Below are 17,079 nucleotides of genomic sequence, written 5' to 3'. Positions count from 1 at the left end.
TGTACAAAAGTCATCTCAATTTTCAAAATAAATGAGATTTTGCTGATTGTGTTTGTATTTCAGATCATTATAAATTTTAACAGGTAAATATAGATTTAGAATAACAACAAAAATAAAATCTCAGAGACACAAATAAAAAAATCTATTTTCGAACTAACGTAAAGTAACCTAAAAACTCTATTTTGTGATTTTACTCAAACAAAAAAAAAAGGTTAAAGGGGGTGTTTGGCCTAGCTTTTTTAACAAAGCTTATAGCTTTTTTTTAGCTTTTTTTACAAAATAAGTTTAATTTGATGTTTGGTTTAGCTTTTTAAGCTTATGCTTATTAGCTTATATAAGCTAATTTGAATAAGCTTATTTGATGATGGTTTTTTAGCTTATTTGAAGAAATCTTCTTTGTGTAAGGGCAAATGATATAAATAAGCTATAAGTTAATCCAAACATATTAAAAAGAGCTTATCAAATGATAGAAAATAAGCTATAAGCTAGTTTAAAATATAAGCATAAGCCAAAAAATAAAAACTAGGCCAAACACCCCCAAAGTTATCGAAAATGAACATTGAAGCCCAAAGTTATCGCCTCTTTTAGTTTCACTCAAAATAGCAAGAGAATAAAAATTATAATCCCTTAAAATTCGGTAATTTTGCCGCCTATATAAATGATTTTAGCGCCCCCCAAACCAGTTTCATTTTGAATTTTCAAGCAATGGGTGGAAAGAAGCCCTCATCATCATCATCTGCTTCCCCAATCTCAATAGGTAAACATCTCATTTCCTTGATTAAAAAAACCCTAAATCAGCTTGTATGTAAATCTATTTCTTGTTGTCAGGAAACTGTGAGGTAGTTGTCCAAGCAAACAACTTCAACACTCATTCCGATCACAACAGCCTTCAAATATCTCTCTCCACAAACTCCAACATTATAATCTCCGGTCGCTATCCTTTTCGTCTTTCCATTTTTAATACATATCACTTCACCAGAATACTTACTTTTGCTGTCTTAGACCATGTGTAGTCATAAAGCCTTTGTGGGGCGTTATGCGACAAGTGGCGGGGGCTTGGGTTGGGGCTTTGCTCGACACGTGCCGATTGTGGGCTCCACCGGACCACCCAAAAAAGTGGGGTGTGGAAGCAACATGGGTTAGCGGCGTTGGGCTGCCATGTTGGCTGTCTTTATGGCTAACGGTCAAAAATGAAGGTCCAATCCTGGCCAGCTCACCCCGCCCCTGCCCCACGTCAGGCTTCATAGTGACGCTGGCTGGGCAGCACCAAAAGCAACGCTGGCACGGAGTGGGTTAGCCAGCGCTGCCTGGCTTCCCCTGCCCAACCAACGCCACCACTCCCCGCAGTCTTATATCACAAGAGGGTGTAGTCTTAGACGGTTAGACCATATATCACAAGACACGGGCGTTAAGGCTTGTTTTGTGTGGGGCCACCTAAAAGCAACCAATCACCTTCTTTTGTTTTTAATTTTTAGTTAAACCACAACCTCCTCATAGTTATAGTTAAAGTCACGTTGTCTACGTGGCAGTGACGTGACACAACGCTTTAACGCCCCCTTCCAGGTTAAACCACAACATCTAGTCTAAACATCCAGGTTTAATAATTAGCTCCATATACACTAAAAAGGGGGAACATTTTAGTTGACTGAAATGGTGAATAATTTTCACTCGTGTCGGCTATTTTCTGGATAAATTTAGTGTTTCTCTTTGTTATCATACACTACCTTTTTGGGTTGTTTGTGATGCGAATGCCGAATAATCCCGATTGCGTCGCTGGATAGATCATGCAGTTTGCATGACTTGCGGGTCAGGTAGTAAATAGATTATGTTGTTTTATTTTAGTTTATCCCGTAACTACTTTTAATTGTTTTGAATTCCAAGTCAGTTAGGATTCCTAGTTTGAGTCATAGTAGTAGACTTGTTACACAAGTAACAGAGTTATATAGAACATAGGTTCCAAGTCAGCTATGGCTTATTTTCTCTATATTTTTTTATTCATATTTATTGTTTGTGGCAGTTGTGGAGGATGCACTTGGTAAAGAACGTAACGGTCTCCAACATTCGAGTCTGGGGGAAAATGGTAATATTTCATTATTAACTGGGTTAATAATAACTTAGTCCTTAAGTCGAAGTTGCTGTAATTGGCTAGAAATATAGTTTACTGAAGTACATTTCACAAGTGTACCGATCCACGCAACATACTTTTTTGTAGAGCTTAAGTAAATGTAACTGTTAAACGTTCTTCACCTTTGAAAATCGTGACTTGAGGATTACCAGGGTGGAAACACTTTTACAAATATGTAGTATAAAATGAAACACTTGTGAAAACTCAAGTCTAACTGTTGGCATTTATCAGTACACTTGTGAAATTATTTTATGCTTACGTGCCGTTATCCCCAACGAAAAGTAGTAGGCATTATGTGGACCAAATGACCAATATCAATAATTTGTAATCACAATAATTGATGAAAAGTAACCGAATTTTTTTTCAAAAGAAGGGAATTGTTGTGGTTAATAGAGAAGACATCCCAAATGGAAATGTTGCCACTTTCAGGGAAGTGAGGAAAATATTGCACATATGCATATTGATTTTCGGCTTTAGTTGTTAATAGCGACAAGGGACCTATATGCTATGTAGCGAATAGCGACAAATAGCGACCGCTATTTTATAAATAGCGATACACTAGAAAAAGAATTTTGAAAATTTTTATATGTATATTACATCAAAATACCTTGGTATATATGCTATTTTACATGTATATTTAACAAAAACCTATAAATCAGCTATTTTATAGCTATATCTAATTGCTATTTACATAAAAAAAAAAACTAACTGTCGCTATTCACGCTATTGTTCGCTATGACTCCAATAGCGACACTTGGTCGCTTTGCTACATAGCGCGCTATAGCCACTATTGACAACTATGTCGGTTGTATTACTCATTTCAAACTGTTCTACTTCTGCAGGTTATTACTTCGTACTTGTTAACCCTAAGGATTCTGATGCTCAATCAAAGTCTCTACTTCAAGTAACTCATTTCTCTCTATCACACACATTCACATACATGTATAATAGTCTCTCCTGTGTATCCTTTGTAACGTGTAGTTCATAAAATAATGTAAAATATTGGAAGACGACAATTCGACAAATTAATTTTGATGATAGAAAAAATAGTAGATACTAATGAAATGGCCCCTACATGATGTCAATTCTTGTTGAAGGCATGCTGATTGTGCTCACTTTATCTATAACTGGTGTGAAAGTCATCACTTTACCCTCGTAGCCCCTCTTATGGAAATTAGTAACGATACCAGCTCACTTTTCTTCTTTACAATCCATCTTAACAAAACTAGTTAATCAGCAGGCCTCAAGCAAAAAAAAAAAAAAAGAACACCATTGTCAAGGTAAAACACATAAAAAAGTCCTAACACAAAGATCAGAGAGCGACACCTTCTTAAACTTTGTCAAACCAACACTCAGAAAACGGATTTAGATAGCAAATACAAGGTCTAGAGGCGTGTGACTGATGTGTTTAGCATCTGCACTTTTGTTATCTTCTTTAGGTGCTCATGTATCATCACTCATGGTTTGCAGGAAGTAGTAACCTTATATGTGAAAGAACTACCTTCAATGAACTATGCTGCAAATACTGGAAAGAAGTCGATGTTCCTTGAAAGATGTGTATCCAATGGGTAAAGTTATTTGCTTGCATGATACCAAGTATTTTTTTTCTATTATTAAATTGTTTTATTTGCGCAGGAAATATTGCACGCTAGTTTTAAAATCTAAGTCCGAGGAAGGTTCTGGAGAGGTGAATATGCTTTTCTAATGTCTGCCTGCTTCTTCTGTGTTTCTTATCTGTCTTGATGGTATAAAAATGTTTTACAAGATGGACAATCTGAAAGAGAGAATTTATTCAAAAAAGATAGTGGAAATGAGTCTAGATAATAAAAAATAGAGTAAACTGCCATTTTGGTCCCTGTGGTTTGGTCAATTTTGCCACTTTAGTCCAAAACTCAAACTTTTTGCATCTGGGTCCCTGTGATTTCAGTTTTATTGCCATTTTGGTCCAAAAATGAAATCAGGTCATATTTGTCTTATAAAATCTTGTTATTTGTCATTTTCCGCAGGGGCAAAATGATCATTTCTTTTTTATAAATAAATACCATATTTTATAAGACAAATATGACCTGATTTGCCCCTGAGGAAAATGACAAAATTGCAGGATTTTATAAGACAAGTATGACCTGATTTCATTTTTGGACTAAAATGGCAATAAAACTGAAACCACAGGGACCCAGATGCAAAAGGTTTGAGGTTTGGACTAAAGTGGCAAAAGTAACCAAACCTCAGGGACCAAAATGGCAGTTTACTCTAAAAAAATACCACCATAAATGTCTGATGTCAGATCTTGAAATCAACTGATTTTGATATAATGGTCAGACTGAATGAACTGATACAATGTTTCTGCTTGCTCGGTGTAATTTATATATATTTTTTTTGCTTTTCTTTTACTCCCTTTGGCACTTGGCAGGTTGTTGCTGCAATTAGTTTCCAGATAATCCCGACTGATACTCGGTTTGCTGAGGTTCCACTTGCTGCTGTCAGTTCTGTACACCAACAAAAGGTCTTCGTTTTATTGCATCATATAAACTTACTTTTGTATATACATACGATACCAGGTCAAATTAGATGCATTTTGCAGTATGCTAATTGTCATTTTAGTATCTTGACTGTAATAATCATTCTATCGGACTAACATGTTTAGAGATAACAGGGAATTGGCCAACTAACATATTCGGAAATGCGGAAAAGACTGGAGAGTGTCGGTGTACACTCTATATTTTGCTGGGCTGATGTGGAATCCGAAGCATTTTGGGTCAGACAGGTAACACACAACTACTGTTGTACCTGGTTTCTTTTCAAATAAACAGTTATCTTTAGTTGATTAACAAAGCGTCTATATCCTTAGATGATTTAACATCTCTGTTAATAAATCATGCCTCTATATGACTATGGGTATGTTTGGCAAAAGTAGCTGGTGGCTGGTGGCTGGAAGCTGGTAGCTGTTAGCTGTATCTGGTAGCTAGTAGTTGTAGCTTTTTAGATATATTTGATGTTTGGCAGAGTTAGGGATGGCAATGGGTCGGGTTTGGGACGGGTTTAGGTAATCCCAAACCAAAACCCGATTAGATAAGCTTGTCCCAAATCCGTCCCAAAACCCGTCGGGTTTCTAGCGGGTAAATACCCATCGGGTATCGCGTATACCCACGGGTTTCGGGTAAACCCGTTAATTTAAAAAGATTACTCGTTGGGTATACTCATCTCAAAACCCATTGGGTATCTATCGGATAACTACTAACCGGTTACATTTTGTATTGTTTTTATAAAATATATATCAAATAACTACAATGTATACGGAATAGAAAACCTATATGTGTAAAAAATGGATATATCATATATATACATATTAATAATATAAAAGAAATTATATCGGGTATACAATCGGGTAAACGGGTGCACTTTATCGGGTAATTGGGTCGGGTAAACGGGTATATCACTAAATCCCAAACCCGTCCCAAACCCGCGAAAAAAATAAAAACTATTCCCAAACCCGCGAAAAAAATAAAAACTATTCCCAAACCCGTCCCAAACCCGATTAACCGACCCCAAACCCGTCCCACATATGTCGGGTTTCGGGTTTACCCATCGGGTTCGGGTTTGATTGCCATCCCTAGGCAGAGTAGCTAGAGCTTTTAATAAAATGTATAAAATGACTAAAATGGACATAACTAAAAAATTTACAAGTTTGTGCATTAAAAAGTTCATTATATTTAGAGGTTAAAATAGTCATTTTTTTCCTAAAAGCTTGTAGCTCCTTCTAAACGCTACTAGTAGGAGCGTTCAACCAAAAGCTTCAAGCTCCTAACCTAAAAGCTTCAAGCTTCTTCAACCAAACAAAGCTTTTTATTGAGTAGGAGCTTTTTTCTTAAAAGCTTAAAGCTTGAAGCTCCTAAAAGCTCCATGCCAAACATATCCTATATGTGTAGCTTGCTTTTGTTATTTTAAGGTGGTTCTAATACTTTCTCGAAAATGACAGGGGTTTGTATCCGTTGGGAAAGTAGACGATAAGGGTAGAGCTAGAAAGTTACCGATTAAAGCAGATATAAGGAAATCTTTATGCTTTCCCGGTGGTTCAACCCTCATGATTGCTCATTTAACGAATGAAAATTCAGATAACTCCACAAACACTTTACAGCCGTCTTCTCTCTTAAAGCCCGGAGATGAAAAGACGTTGAAAAATAACTCATTAATAGAAAGTGCGTAATTTTATATATGGAATAAACTGATTTTTGTGTACGCACTTGAATTTACACGGTTTTATTCTTGTAAATAGGTTCCGAGGATCTAGTTTGTTTGTACAGTCAAGAAGGTGAAAAACGTTGTTCGTGTTCTTCATCGGGTGCGAAAAAGCGGACATGGGAAGCCTCTCATACTTCACTGAAGTCAAAGAAAGTCAAAGGCGGTCATCTGATCGTTTGTCAATCAGACAGTGGTTGTGTTTCAAAAAGTAATGAACGTTGTATGGATGTAAGCCCCATAACCATTTCGATGAACAAAGGTTTGGCAGATATTACACCTACACTTGGAGGTCCTTTGAGCAACGACAATACTCAAAAAACAAGTTGCTATAATATCATGTTGATGAACATTGTGGATGATGCTAAAATATCAAATCTGACAAAGGTAATATGGTTTAATAATAATTTTATTCTCCCTTAATTGATTTCTTTAAGGTTAATGACTCAATGTTAATGTTGATGACAGATAATCGAGGATCTTGGTGGCTCTGTTACGTCTGATGGAAGAGTTAGCACACATGTAATAACGGGAAAAGTCAGAAAGACGTTAAACTTTTGTACAGCGCTCTGTTCAGGGTGAGTTATAAGTAACTAAAATTTTAAACATATATTTACGATCCTAAATTATCAAGAAACACTTACATGGATAACGCGGTTAACTGTAGAGCTTGGGTTATATCATCTGCGTGGCTAAAAGAAAGCTTCAGAGAAGGTCGATTTGTGGGTGAGTCATGTACTCATGTGGCATTTTTGGCGTTTTTATATAAATAGTTTACAGCATCTTATGGCCTATTAATATACAGATGAAATGCCTTACATTTTAAAAGACGACGAGTATGAGTCAAAGTACAGGACTGACTTAAAAGGTACCGTACTTAGAGCAAGAGGCAACACTGGAGGTTTTCTTAAAGGTTTTCAAGTATGCCTTGCGGCTCATGTGCAGCCTCCCGTCAATACTCTTTCAGCCATTGTGAAGTCTGCGGGTGGCAACGTAAGTTCTCTTCTGATTAATAATTTATTTAGGTCAACCCGGTAGATTTATGATCTTGTTAATATGAGATATCTTAAATGGTTTAATTTTCGTATAATTTCAGGTGATTCGGAAAATAGAGAAAGTGAAGGATCCAACAAGAAGCATATATGTGGCAAGTGAGGACAACATGGAAGAAGCATTGCTAGCAATAAAGAAAGGGATAGCAACATTCAGTAATGAATGGTTCATGAACTGTGTCATGAAACAGCATCTAGACTTGGATGCTCCTCAATTTGCTGAATCCCTCTAGCCTTTTTTATGACTGGTGAGAAGTTGTCACCGAAAAACTCACAGGCCCTACAAATAACTTGCTAACCAACGGTACTATGTAAAAAGCAGCTTACCTTCTTACTATTGTGCATATTGGAGTCAAGATTCAGTGTCACTGAATTTCTATGTTCTTGACTTGGTTCTTACTTTATATTTTGAAGGATAAAAGATATTAGTTATTTTTGTGTTTGTTTGGTTGTTATTCAAATGCAAAAAATTAATTAAAAACATAGAAATCTGTAAAGTAAGTAATTTTTATTACGTAGCATGGATTTTGCACCCTAATTGTGTGCCTAACAATTACATTTATGTTAACTAACAACTTTAAAAAAAAACAGAGAAAAACCAATTTACGTACCATATGTTTAAACAATCTTCACCTGTAGTAATTAGCAAATGGGGTTGAAAACTTCGAATTTTTTAAAATCAATTATATATGACATTTGGTTTGTGAATGAGATTAGTTCTTTACAAAAATTGGAGTTATAAAGTTTAGAATAAAATTTGTTATTTTTTATTAAATAAATAGAATATAAGAGCCATAGATTCTCTAAAAATCTTAGCATTGGATAACTTGAGTAAACTGCCATTTTGGTCCCTATGGTTTGGTCACTTTTGTCACTTAAGTCTAAAACTCAAACTTTTTTGCATCTGGGTCCCTGTGGTTTCAGTTTTATTGTCGTTTTGGTCCAAAAATGAAATCAGATCATATTTGTCTTATAAAATTCTGCAATTTTGTCATTTTCCTCAGGGGCAAATCAGGTCATATTTGTCTTATAAAATATGGTATTTATTTATAAAAGAGAAATGATCATTTTGCCCCTGCAGAAAATGACAAAATAGCAGGATTTTATAAGACAAATATGACCTGATTTCATTTTTGGACCAAAATGGCAATAAAACTGAAACCACAGGGACCCAGATGCAAAAAGTTTGAGTTTTGGATTAAAGTGGCAAAAGTGACCAAACCACATGGACCAAAATGGCAGTTTACTCGGATAACTTTCTTTCATTTTTTATGTATCTTCTGTTTTTCCGTCTAGAAATATAAATATACATTTACAGCCATAAAAATGTTTAACAATTGTAAGAATTCACTTTTTTAAAATACAAAAGCTTGACAAATTTATATTTTCTAGTAAGCTGAAGAAATAATATATTAGGTATTGTATAATTGTGATAAATCTAAGACCACCCGTAGTGGTTGCTCAAAGGGGCATTTTTTGTCCAAGATCACGCCCAATATAGCCCCTTTGCCACTATGTATGGGCGTGATTGGCTTTTTTTTTTTGGTTTGGGCGTTTTATAAATCACGCAGGGTGGGGGAAATCTTGTCCAATCACATTTGAGCTTCCATTATTTGGCCAATGAGATTTTTAAATGTTTTTTTTTATTTTATTTTATTACAAACATAATGCCCCACAATCCCCACATCCCCACTACAACCATTTAGAAAACGCCCCATAATGCCTCATTGCTGACTAGGTTGCCACATGGCGCAAAACGCACAAAGGTGAATATTGCCCACTACGCATGGTCTAAGAGTGAAACCACACTTAGCTATAGATAGGTATAGGTGATTTCAGTGGTTGTGGCCCGTTGTTTAGTGCCCCATATGAGTGAGTTGCCATGAGCACCACACATTACATAGAGCAGAAAACCGAAATAATTGAACCTTAATTGAAAAATCCAAACCGGAAAAACTGATCCAAAACAAAAACTGACGGTTCGGTTTTCGGATTTTAATAACCGAAAAATTTGGTTTTGTTTTCGGATAACCATTTTCAATAACCGAACCTAACCGATAAGTTATAATAGTAGGTCAAATCCAAATATTTTTATATTTAAGTGTTTAACCCATGCTACTAAGAATTATTAATTTTATTCTACATTGTTAAATATTTATAATAAGAACATTAACATGTTTATTTATCATTAAAATGATTTATCCCATTGTTTACAAAAAATAACAAAATTTAACATAAGAATTAAATGATTTTCAAAATATTATAAAAGAAAACGTCATAAAAAGACTTTTGATAAACATTAAAAAAGATTAGAAGGTTAGGTTTATGTGAACAATATTAATTAAAAAGACTAAATATATTTACTTAAATGTAAACATTAAAAAAGATTCTTAAACTTTAAATCATACTTTTTTATTTTTGAATCTTATGTAATTTGTTTCAAAAACCGAAACGAACCGTTGCTAAAACCGAAATAATCGAAACCGAATGGTTTTAAAAAACTGAAAACCAAACTTTCGCTTACGATTTTGGGTTTACCTAAAAACTGAACCAAACCGAATCGTGTACACCCCTAATCTAAAGAAGGGTCAATCATAAAACTTTTATAACTATAAATGTGTATATGTGTTTTACATAATAAGTTATTAGACAATTTATCACATAAAACTATAAAAATAAATATATTTATATCTAATTTAACTTATAATGAAATTACTTCAAATAATGTCACATGTCATTTTCTCCTTTAACCTCATAAATATTATGTATATTTATTTATATATTTTTTAAGGGAGCCGCTAAAATAAAAACCACCCCCAGTTGTAAGAACCGTGAGAACCACTCTCCACCAATCAAACTTTGCCAATTAAAAGGGTATTTTGGTCTTTTACCCCAAATGTTAAATCCATTTATTTTCTCTGTCTTTCTTTTATACCATCATCTCTCACCTCTCTCCTAATATCAAATCATAACCACCATCATCTCTCACCTCTCTCTTTTTTTTTACCAGCAATAAAGAAAAGCTCTCACCTCACTCTTAAAATCAAGAATTGAAACCAAGATATTCTCTCTTAAAATCCCTTCACCAGTGTGGTTACAAAGATCGAGAAAGAGGTTACGAAAACCCTTGGGTTCCTGATCACCGGTGACGGCGGACCTCCGGCCGGTTACCCACACCCCTATCACTTGTGACGGCGGCGCCCCCTCGTTTCTCCGGCGACGGTGATGCCAAACGTCCCTTCATGCCCACCGTTCTCCGCCACCCACAACCACCCTCAAATATCTCAGATCCATCTTCATCTTTCGGTGGTTGTTTTTTAGTGGCTGTGTGTCGGTGACGGTGGATGAAGGCGGTGGTGGTGGGTCACCCACACCTGTGACGGCGGCCCCCACCTTTCTCCGGCGACGGTGGTGAAGGTTTGCCGGTGAGGATTAATGGCGACGGTGGTGGTTTTTTTTTTACGGTGATGATGGTGTTCCTTGATTCTGATTGTGTAAGCTCTTTTGAAAACAAATTATGATTTGTGTTTCTTTGATTCTGATTGTGTGGGTGTGGGTGAACGATTCAGCTCCGGCAGACCTCCGGTATGTTTTGGGGGTTTTATCTGATGGTGGGGGTTTGATCTGGTGATTTTGATGTTTTTGGTTCTGATCTTGTGTCCCTGTTTACGGCTGATTTTTTGATGTTTACGGCTGATTTTTTGATGTTATGGTGATTTTTTGATGTTTACGGCTGATTTTTTGATGTTCTGGTGATTTTTTGATGATGCTGGATATTTTGATGTTTATGGCTGATTTTTTGATGATGCTGGTTATATTGATGTTTACGGCTGATTTTTTGATGTTCTGGTGATTTTTTGATAAGTGAACTATGTGGGTTTTGATCGGTTGGATTTGGGTGGTGATGATGAAAAAAACCCTAGATTTTGATGACGATGGCGCAGCAACGATGGTGGAGGGTAGGTTCTTGAACCTGCAACCCCACTTTGCAGCCTTTTGATTTACGGAAAATCTGAGCCACACCGTAAACTTTTTAACGTAAAACGTAAACTTTTTAACGTAAAACGTAAAAACGTAAAACGTAAATAGGTTAACGTAAAACGAAAATCGTAAAACGTAAAAAGTTTTACGTAAAATGAAAAATGTTTAACGTAAAACATAAAAAGTTTAAAAAGTTTAACGTAAACGTAAAAAGTTTAACGTAAACGTAAAAGTTTAACGTAAAACGTAAAAAGTTAAACGTAAAACGTAAAACTTTTTACGTAAACCGTAAAACGTAAAAAGTTTAACGTAAAACGTAAAAATTTTAAAGTAAAACGTAAAACGTAAAACGTAAAAAGTTTAACGTAAAACGTAAAAAGTTTAACATAAAAAGTTTAACGTAAAACGTAAAAATTTTAAAGTAAAACGTAAAAAGTTTTACGTAAATCATAAAACGTAAAAAGTTTTATGTAAAACATAAAAAACCGTGTGATAAAACGGCGTCTAAACAAGGGGCGTGAATGCGGCGCATAAAAACGCCGCGAAAAAAAACGAGACGTAAAAAACGTCGCGTTAAAACGGGACGTAAAAAAGGCGCGTTAAAAAAACGACGCTTGAAAAAGCCGAGCGTAAAAGACGGCGTGCAAAAACGTCCCGTTAAAAACGATGCGCGAAAAAGCCGGGCGTAAAAACGGCGTGCAAAAACCGGCGCGCAAAAAAAATTGTCTTGTTAAAAAATATTGAATTTAAAAATGCTTTCAATAAAAAAATTCTTTTTAAAAAATAAAAAATAATATAATAAAACAAAAAAGTAATAAAAAATAATAAAGACAAAAGGGCAAAAAAAATAATTTTACTAAACTACCCTTTTGTATTAAAATATTAAAAACATAATAAGAAAAAATGTATTTAATATTAATTTTAGTTACTTTTAATCTTATCAATTCATCTTGTTGATCTAGTGGTTAGGAACTGGTTCTCGCGGTTCTTACAACTGGAGGTGGTTTTCATTTTAGCGCTCCCCTATTTTTTAATATTAATAACTAATATATAGATATCACTTGTCTTTATCTAAGATTAATAATAACTTTAGTTAATGCCATATTACATTTTCTCCCTCAATATTTTAATAATATTATTAATATCTAAATCTAATATCTAATAAATTATTAATAGAGTAAACTTCCGTTTTGCTCCCTGTGGTTTGGTCACTTTAACGGTTTTGCCCCAAACCTTTAAAAATGGCCAGTTTACTCCCTGATCTATGAAGCCTTTCTCCATTTCACTCCCCGCCTCTAACTCCATCCAAATTATTTGTTAACTGAAAGGGTATTTTGGTAACTTCAAATATAAAACTAAGGGTATTTTAGTAAACTACAAATAAAAGATTATATTATATATAATAATAAAATATAACAAACCCATCATCTCTTCATTCTCTTCTACCCTCTCTGCACTCTCTTCTCTCTCAAGTCTCAACCCTACCCAGCCACCATCATCAACACCGTCGGCGACCGCCCACCACCATCAACCACCACCTTGAAATCAGAACAACCACCTATCTTCTCTCTATATATACCAATCACACTATTATTCTTGAAATCAATCCCACGCTGCCTTAACATCTCGATCGAATCATTTGCAAAGATATCTTCATTGACATTAAACCTGCGAAAATTAAACTGCCAAATGCAAGGCTTATCAGCCCCATAAGTGGGTAAATTCCCATCTTCATCAGAAAAAGTAAGACCCAGTTGAATCGATTTCAACATATCAACATTATCCTTCAAAGTCACATAATTATAATCATTAATATTCTTAAACTGTGCCAATGGACGAAGAACAACACCAGAAAACTCTAGTATCCATTGCAATATAAGGGTAATCATCAACAATTTCTCGAATCAAAGCAAACTCTTCTTCAAGATTATCATTCCATATTTCTCTGATATGAACAGACTCACTTTTCAGAACAAACCCACAAAAAAAAAATCAATCTTTAACAAAACCCACAAAGGAAAACACAAAAAGATTCGATCTTTATCATCATATTGAACAAATCTTGAAGATCAAGAACATAGGTGATTAAAAATCTTTAAAAGAATAATAAAAATCTTACCTTTTTGGAACAGGGTGAGATCTGAGGGTGTAATCAAACAGATCTTGAAGCTCTGAATCAAAATCGATGTGAAATTGTTTGTTTGTTTGAAGATTTGAGATTTTTAGGGTTTGATTTGGGTCAACGGATTTGAACATAGAGGGGTCTAGATTATAGGGAAGATGGGTGGGGAGTAGAGGCTCCTTAAATCAACTGAGAGGTAGTGACATCGTGATTAGTAATTAAATTGCAGGTTTAAATCGTTGATGGAGGAGAGATGGGTTGGGAAGTTCAGTGATGGAGGATGGTGGTGGACTGGTGATGATGGCAGGTGGCGGCGGCAGGATGGTGGTTGTGTCCGATTAGAAGATGGAGAAAATTAGGGATGGTGATTGTTGGCAACTGTACTAATATATGTATGCATATTAGAGAGAGCAAGAGATTGGTAATTGGTAATTTGGTAAGGGTGGATGGTGATTGTGATTGTTGTTACAGCAGAGATAAAGGTATATTTGATATTTTATATTAACAAATTACTTATATATAATTAAATCATTATTTATTAAGTTACTATAATACCCTTATCTTTAACATACATTTTAGACAGAGTTAGAGGCGGGGAGTGAAATGGAGAAAGGCTTCATAGATCAGGGAGTAAACTGGCTATTTTTAAAGGTTTGGGGCAAAACCGTTAAAGTAACCAAACCACAGGGAGCAAAACGGAAGTTTACTCTTATTAATATCTCTTAAACTGATATGAAAAGAATTAATTCACAAATATTAAACTAATCAAAGAATAAAAAATAAACTGAAACCGTAATTATGCAGATAATAAATAAGTATTTAACCATTAGAGTAGGAGTTGGGTGGAAAGTCTATTTTTCCTAGAAAGTTTAGGAAGGAATAAGAATTGGACATGTGTCATTGAGGGATTTTAAGTAGAAGGGCTATCATGTAATTTCACATTTTAATTTTATTTTTGGAATGTATCTTCATTAACTAAAATTCCATGATTTTCGGAATTTTTATTATTTTCGAATTCAAATCTGGAAGTCAATGTGTTCATTAACTAAAATTCCATGTCACATTACATCGCTATTCCATTGTTCAGAAGATTACTGGAATTTATCAGCATGTTCTTGGTGCTGTGTTTTAACAGTTTACAGGGCTAAAGCCAATTTTTTATAGATCCCACAATATAAAGATGGTAAAACATAGGGTATGAATCTGATTGCTGTTAAAACACAACTGTATGAATCTGAATGCTAAAACACAACTGTATGAATCTGATTGCTGTTAAAACACAACTGTATGAATCTGAATGCTAAAACACAAGTGCATGAATCCGCTTGCTGTTAAAACACAACTGTATGAATCTGAATGCTAAACACAACTGTATGAATCTGCTTGCTGTTAAAACACATCTGTATGAATCTGCTTGCTGTTAAAACACATCTGTATGAATCTGGATGCTAAAACACAACTGTATGAATCTGAATGCTAAAACACAACTGTATGAATTTGCTTGCTGTTAAAACACATCTGTATGAATCCGTTTGCTGTTAAAATACAACTGTATGAACCTGTTTGCTATTACAACACATCTGTATGAATCTGAATGCTAAAACACAACTGTATGAATCTGCTTGCTGTTAAAACACATCTGTATGAATATGAATGCTAAAACACAACTGTATGAATCTGCTTGCTGTTAAAACACATCTGTATGAATCTGCTTGCTGTTAAAACACAACTGTATGAATCTGCTTGCTGTTAAAACACATCTGTATGAATCTGGATGCTAAACCACAACTGTATGAATCTGCTTGCTGCTAAAACACAGCTGTATTAATTTGCTTGCTGTTAAAACACATCGTCAAGAAAACGGAGATGATAAGAACAATATTTGAATGGTGATGATGAACTCAGAGATGGTGGAGATGGAGAAGTGTTTTAATTTGATCCGGTGCTCTTCATCGTTTCTAGAGTTATCATCTTCCATGATTGTAGTTATTTTTGGTAGGGATTGGGGTTTCCAAGATGGGTTTGGAGAGAGAGAGAGAGAGAGAGGGAAAATCGTTTGAATTTAGGAACTGGGCGGTTATCTAATTGATTTAAAACACGGCCATTGACAAAATTGCCCCTACTCATTTAAAACAATCAATTAATTAAACTCAAATATTACAAGATTGCCATTGATTTAATCTCAACCCTTAAACACACCAATCGGATGGACCAGATTGCTTCCTATACTTTCTAGGAAAAACACACTTTCCGTGCGAACCCTACTCTTAACCATTAACTAGAGTTTACTCTATTAATATATAATATATAATAGTTTATTCAAGTTTTACAAAAATAAATTTTTTAACCTTTTTGTAATTTATGGTGTTGTACCTCAGACCGTGGGGTATGGTGGGGCTTGGGTTGGGCTTGGGTTGGGGTATTAGTTGACACGTGGCTTTGGGGGCAGACATGGGGCGACCCACATTCAACACGGTATGGTGGGGCGGGGGTTTGGGGAGTGGGTTTGGTGGGCTTCGCTGGGCTGACCCACTGGGCTGCTGGGCTGTTTGTTTTAAAACAACAAATTTAATTTTTTTAATAATTTTATTATGGCTGATCCGCCTCGGTTTTTTCTTATGGCTTCTCTTTTTGATGGGTTTTGATGCGGAAGGACCATCGTTGGGTGGATGAGTTTCGGGGACGGTTTCGTTTTGTGAAAGGTCGATGGAGGTTGGTGAAAGGTTGATGGGCGATTGTGTAAACGGGGTAAGTATCGAATCGTTGGTGTGTGGGAAGTTAGTAAACACACGATTCCCGATATACGATGCATAATTCGCTTCAACAAGCATAGAAGAGTGTATGAAAAATGGACGAAGCATTGGACGATTGGGTGGTGGGCTAGGATTATTTTCTTGGAATGCAAACGGGTTGCTCGGGTCATAAGCACGGTTATGAGGATGCATTTTTTCGTTTTGTAGAAGGAGAATTGAAGATGATTATAGAAGATGTGGTTGAATGTGGTAAAAAATGGAAGAAAAATGTAAGTTTTATAGTGAAAAAATATATATATGTTTTTTTAAAGATAGCCGTTGGCCAACGGCTAGCCCAACGGCTAGTTTGGTTTGTCCAGTGAGAGCCCGCCATGTCAGCTTGGCCAGACCGCCCCACGCCCGGCTTGAAACCCAAGCCCCAAGGCCACGCCCCAACCCAAGCCCACCCGGGGTGGTGGCTTGAGCGTTTTACCCCAACCCACGCCCCAACCCAAGCCCCATACCCCATGTCTCATCTCATGTATAGTTTTTTTTTCTTTTTTAATTTCTAAACCAAAACTTTTCTTCTTTTGCAATTTAGACCCTTTGTATATTTACTTTTAACTCAGAGCTTTTCATCTTTTACAATTTAACCACAACTCTTTTTATTTTCAATTTTGGTCGACCATATATTTCAGCTTTCCCAAGTTTTTCGTTTCGTTCAAAATTTTGTAAGTTAACGCACCGCAACTTGTGTGTGGGGTTCAACATTTTTTTCGTATATTTTTTCCTTTTTGACTGGCCCGTCGCAATACATCTATTTTTCTCCGT

General features: G+C 35.5%; 2 protein-coding genes across 3 annotated transcripts; one reads left to right on the top strand and one right to left on the bottom strand.

Annotated features, from left to right (window-relative positions):
* Positions 1-610: 610 nt before the first annotated feature.
* On the top strand, positions 611-7,855 carry LOC110865337. Of its 2 annotated transcripts, XM_022114578.2 has the most exons (14): positions 611-757; positions 829-930; positions 2,018-2,080; positions 2,968-3,029; positions 3,596-3,693; positions 3,761-3,812; positions 4,536-4,628; positions 4,779-4,889; positions 6,102-6,321; positions 6,399-6,748; positions 6,830-6,939; positions 7,029-7,087; positions 7,167-7,354; positions 7,458-7,855. In XM_022114578.2, the coding sequence occupies exons 1-14, from the start codon at positions 706-708 to the stop codon at positions 7,644-7,646; spliced, it is 1,749 nt and encodes a 582-aa protein (XP_021970270.1). In that variant the 5' UTR covers positions 611-705; the 3' UTR covers positions 7,647-7,855. The 2 variants fall into 2 exon arrangements, with proteins under 2 accessions (XP_021970270.1, XP_021970271.1); XM_022114579.2 differs by lacking the exon at positions 829-930 and having other exon boundaries at positions 657-757.
* A 5,020-nt stretch (positions 7,856-12,875) lies between these two features.
* Positions 12,876-13,650, bottom strand: LOC110944675 (probable CCR4-associated factor 1 homolog 10). The gene is made up of 3 exons (XM_035974119.1): positions 13,514-13,650; positions 13,252-13,357; positions 12,876-13,178 (listed from the first exon to the last, which is right to left on the bottom strand). The coding sequence occupies exons 1-3, from the start codon at positions 13,648-13,650 to the stop codon at positions 12,876-12,878; spliced, it is 546 nt and encodes a 181-aa protein (XP_035830012.1).
* Between the last annotated feature and the right edge of the window lie 3,429 nt (positions 13,651-17,079).

The sequence above is a fragment of the Helianthus annuus genome, chromosome 6, assembly GCF_002127325.2.
Source record: "Helianthus annuus cultivar XRQ/B chromosome 6, HanXRQr2.0-SUNRISE, whole genome shotgun sequence".
Lineage (NCBI taxonomy): Eukaryota > Viridiplantae > Streptophyta > Magnoliopsida > Asterales > Asteraceae > Helianthus > Helianthus annuus.
Note: the sequence above shows the minus strand (reverse complement) of the source record. Positions and strands in the feature narration are given on the sequence as shown.

What these genes read in the sequence shown, in the direction of transcription:
- LOC110865337 (XM_022114578.2), top strand. Translation starts at nt 706, where the DNA reads ATGGGTGGAAAGAAGCCCTCATCATCATCATCTGCTTCCCCAATCTCA. An exon ending in CTCCAACATTATAATCTCCG is followed by an intron (nt 931 to 2,017) that starts GTCGCTATCCTT and finishes TGTTTGTGGCAG; the next exon opens with TTGTGGAGGATGCACTTGGT. An exon ending in AAGCATTTTGGGTCAGACAG is followed by an intron (nt 4,890 to 6,101) that starts GTAACACACAAC and finishes CGAAAATGACAG; the next exon opens with GGGTTTGTATCCGTTGGGAA.
- LOC110944675 (XM_035974119.1), bottom strand. Translation starts at nt 13,650, where the DNA reads ATGTTCAAATCCGTTGACCCAAATCAAACCCTAAAAATCTCAAATCTT. An exon ending in TCTCACCCTGTTCCAAAAAG is followed by an intron (nt 13,358 to 13,513) that starts GTAAGATTTTTA and finishes TGTTCTGAAAAG; the next exon opens with TGAGTCTGTTCATATCAGAG. An exon ending in ATATTGCAATGGATACTAGA is followed by an intron (nt 13,179 to 13,251) that starts GTTTTCTGGTGT and finishes GTGACTTTGAAG; the next exon opens with GATAATGTTGATATGTTGAA.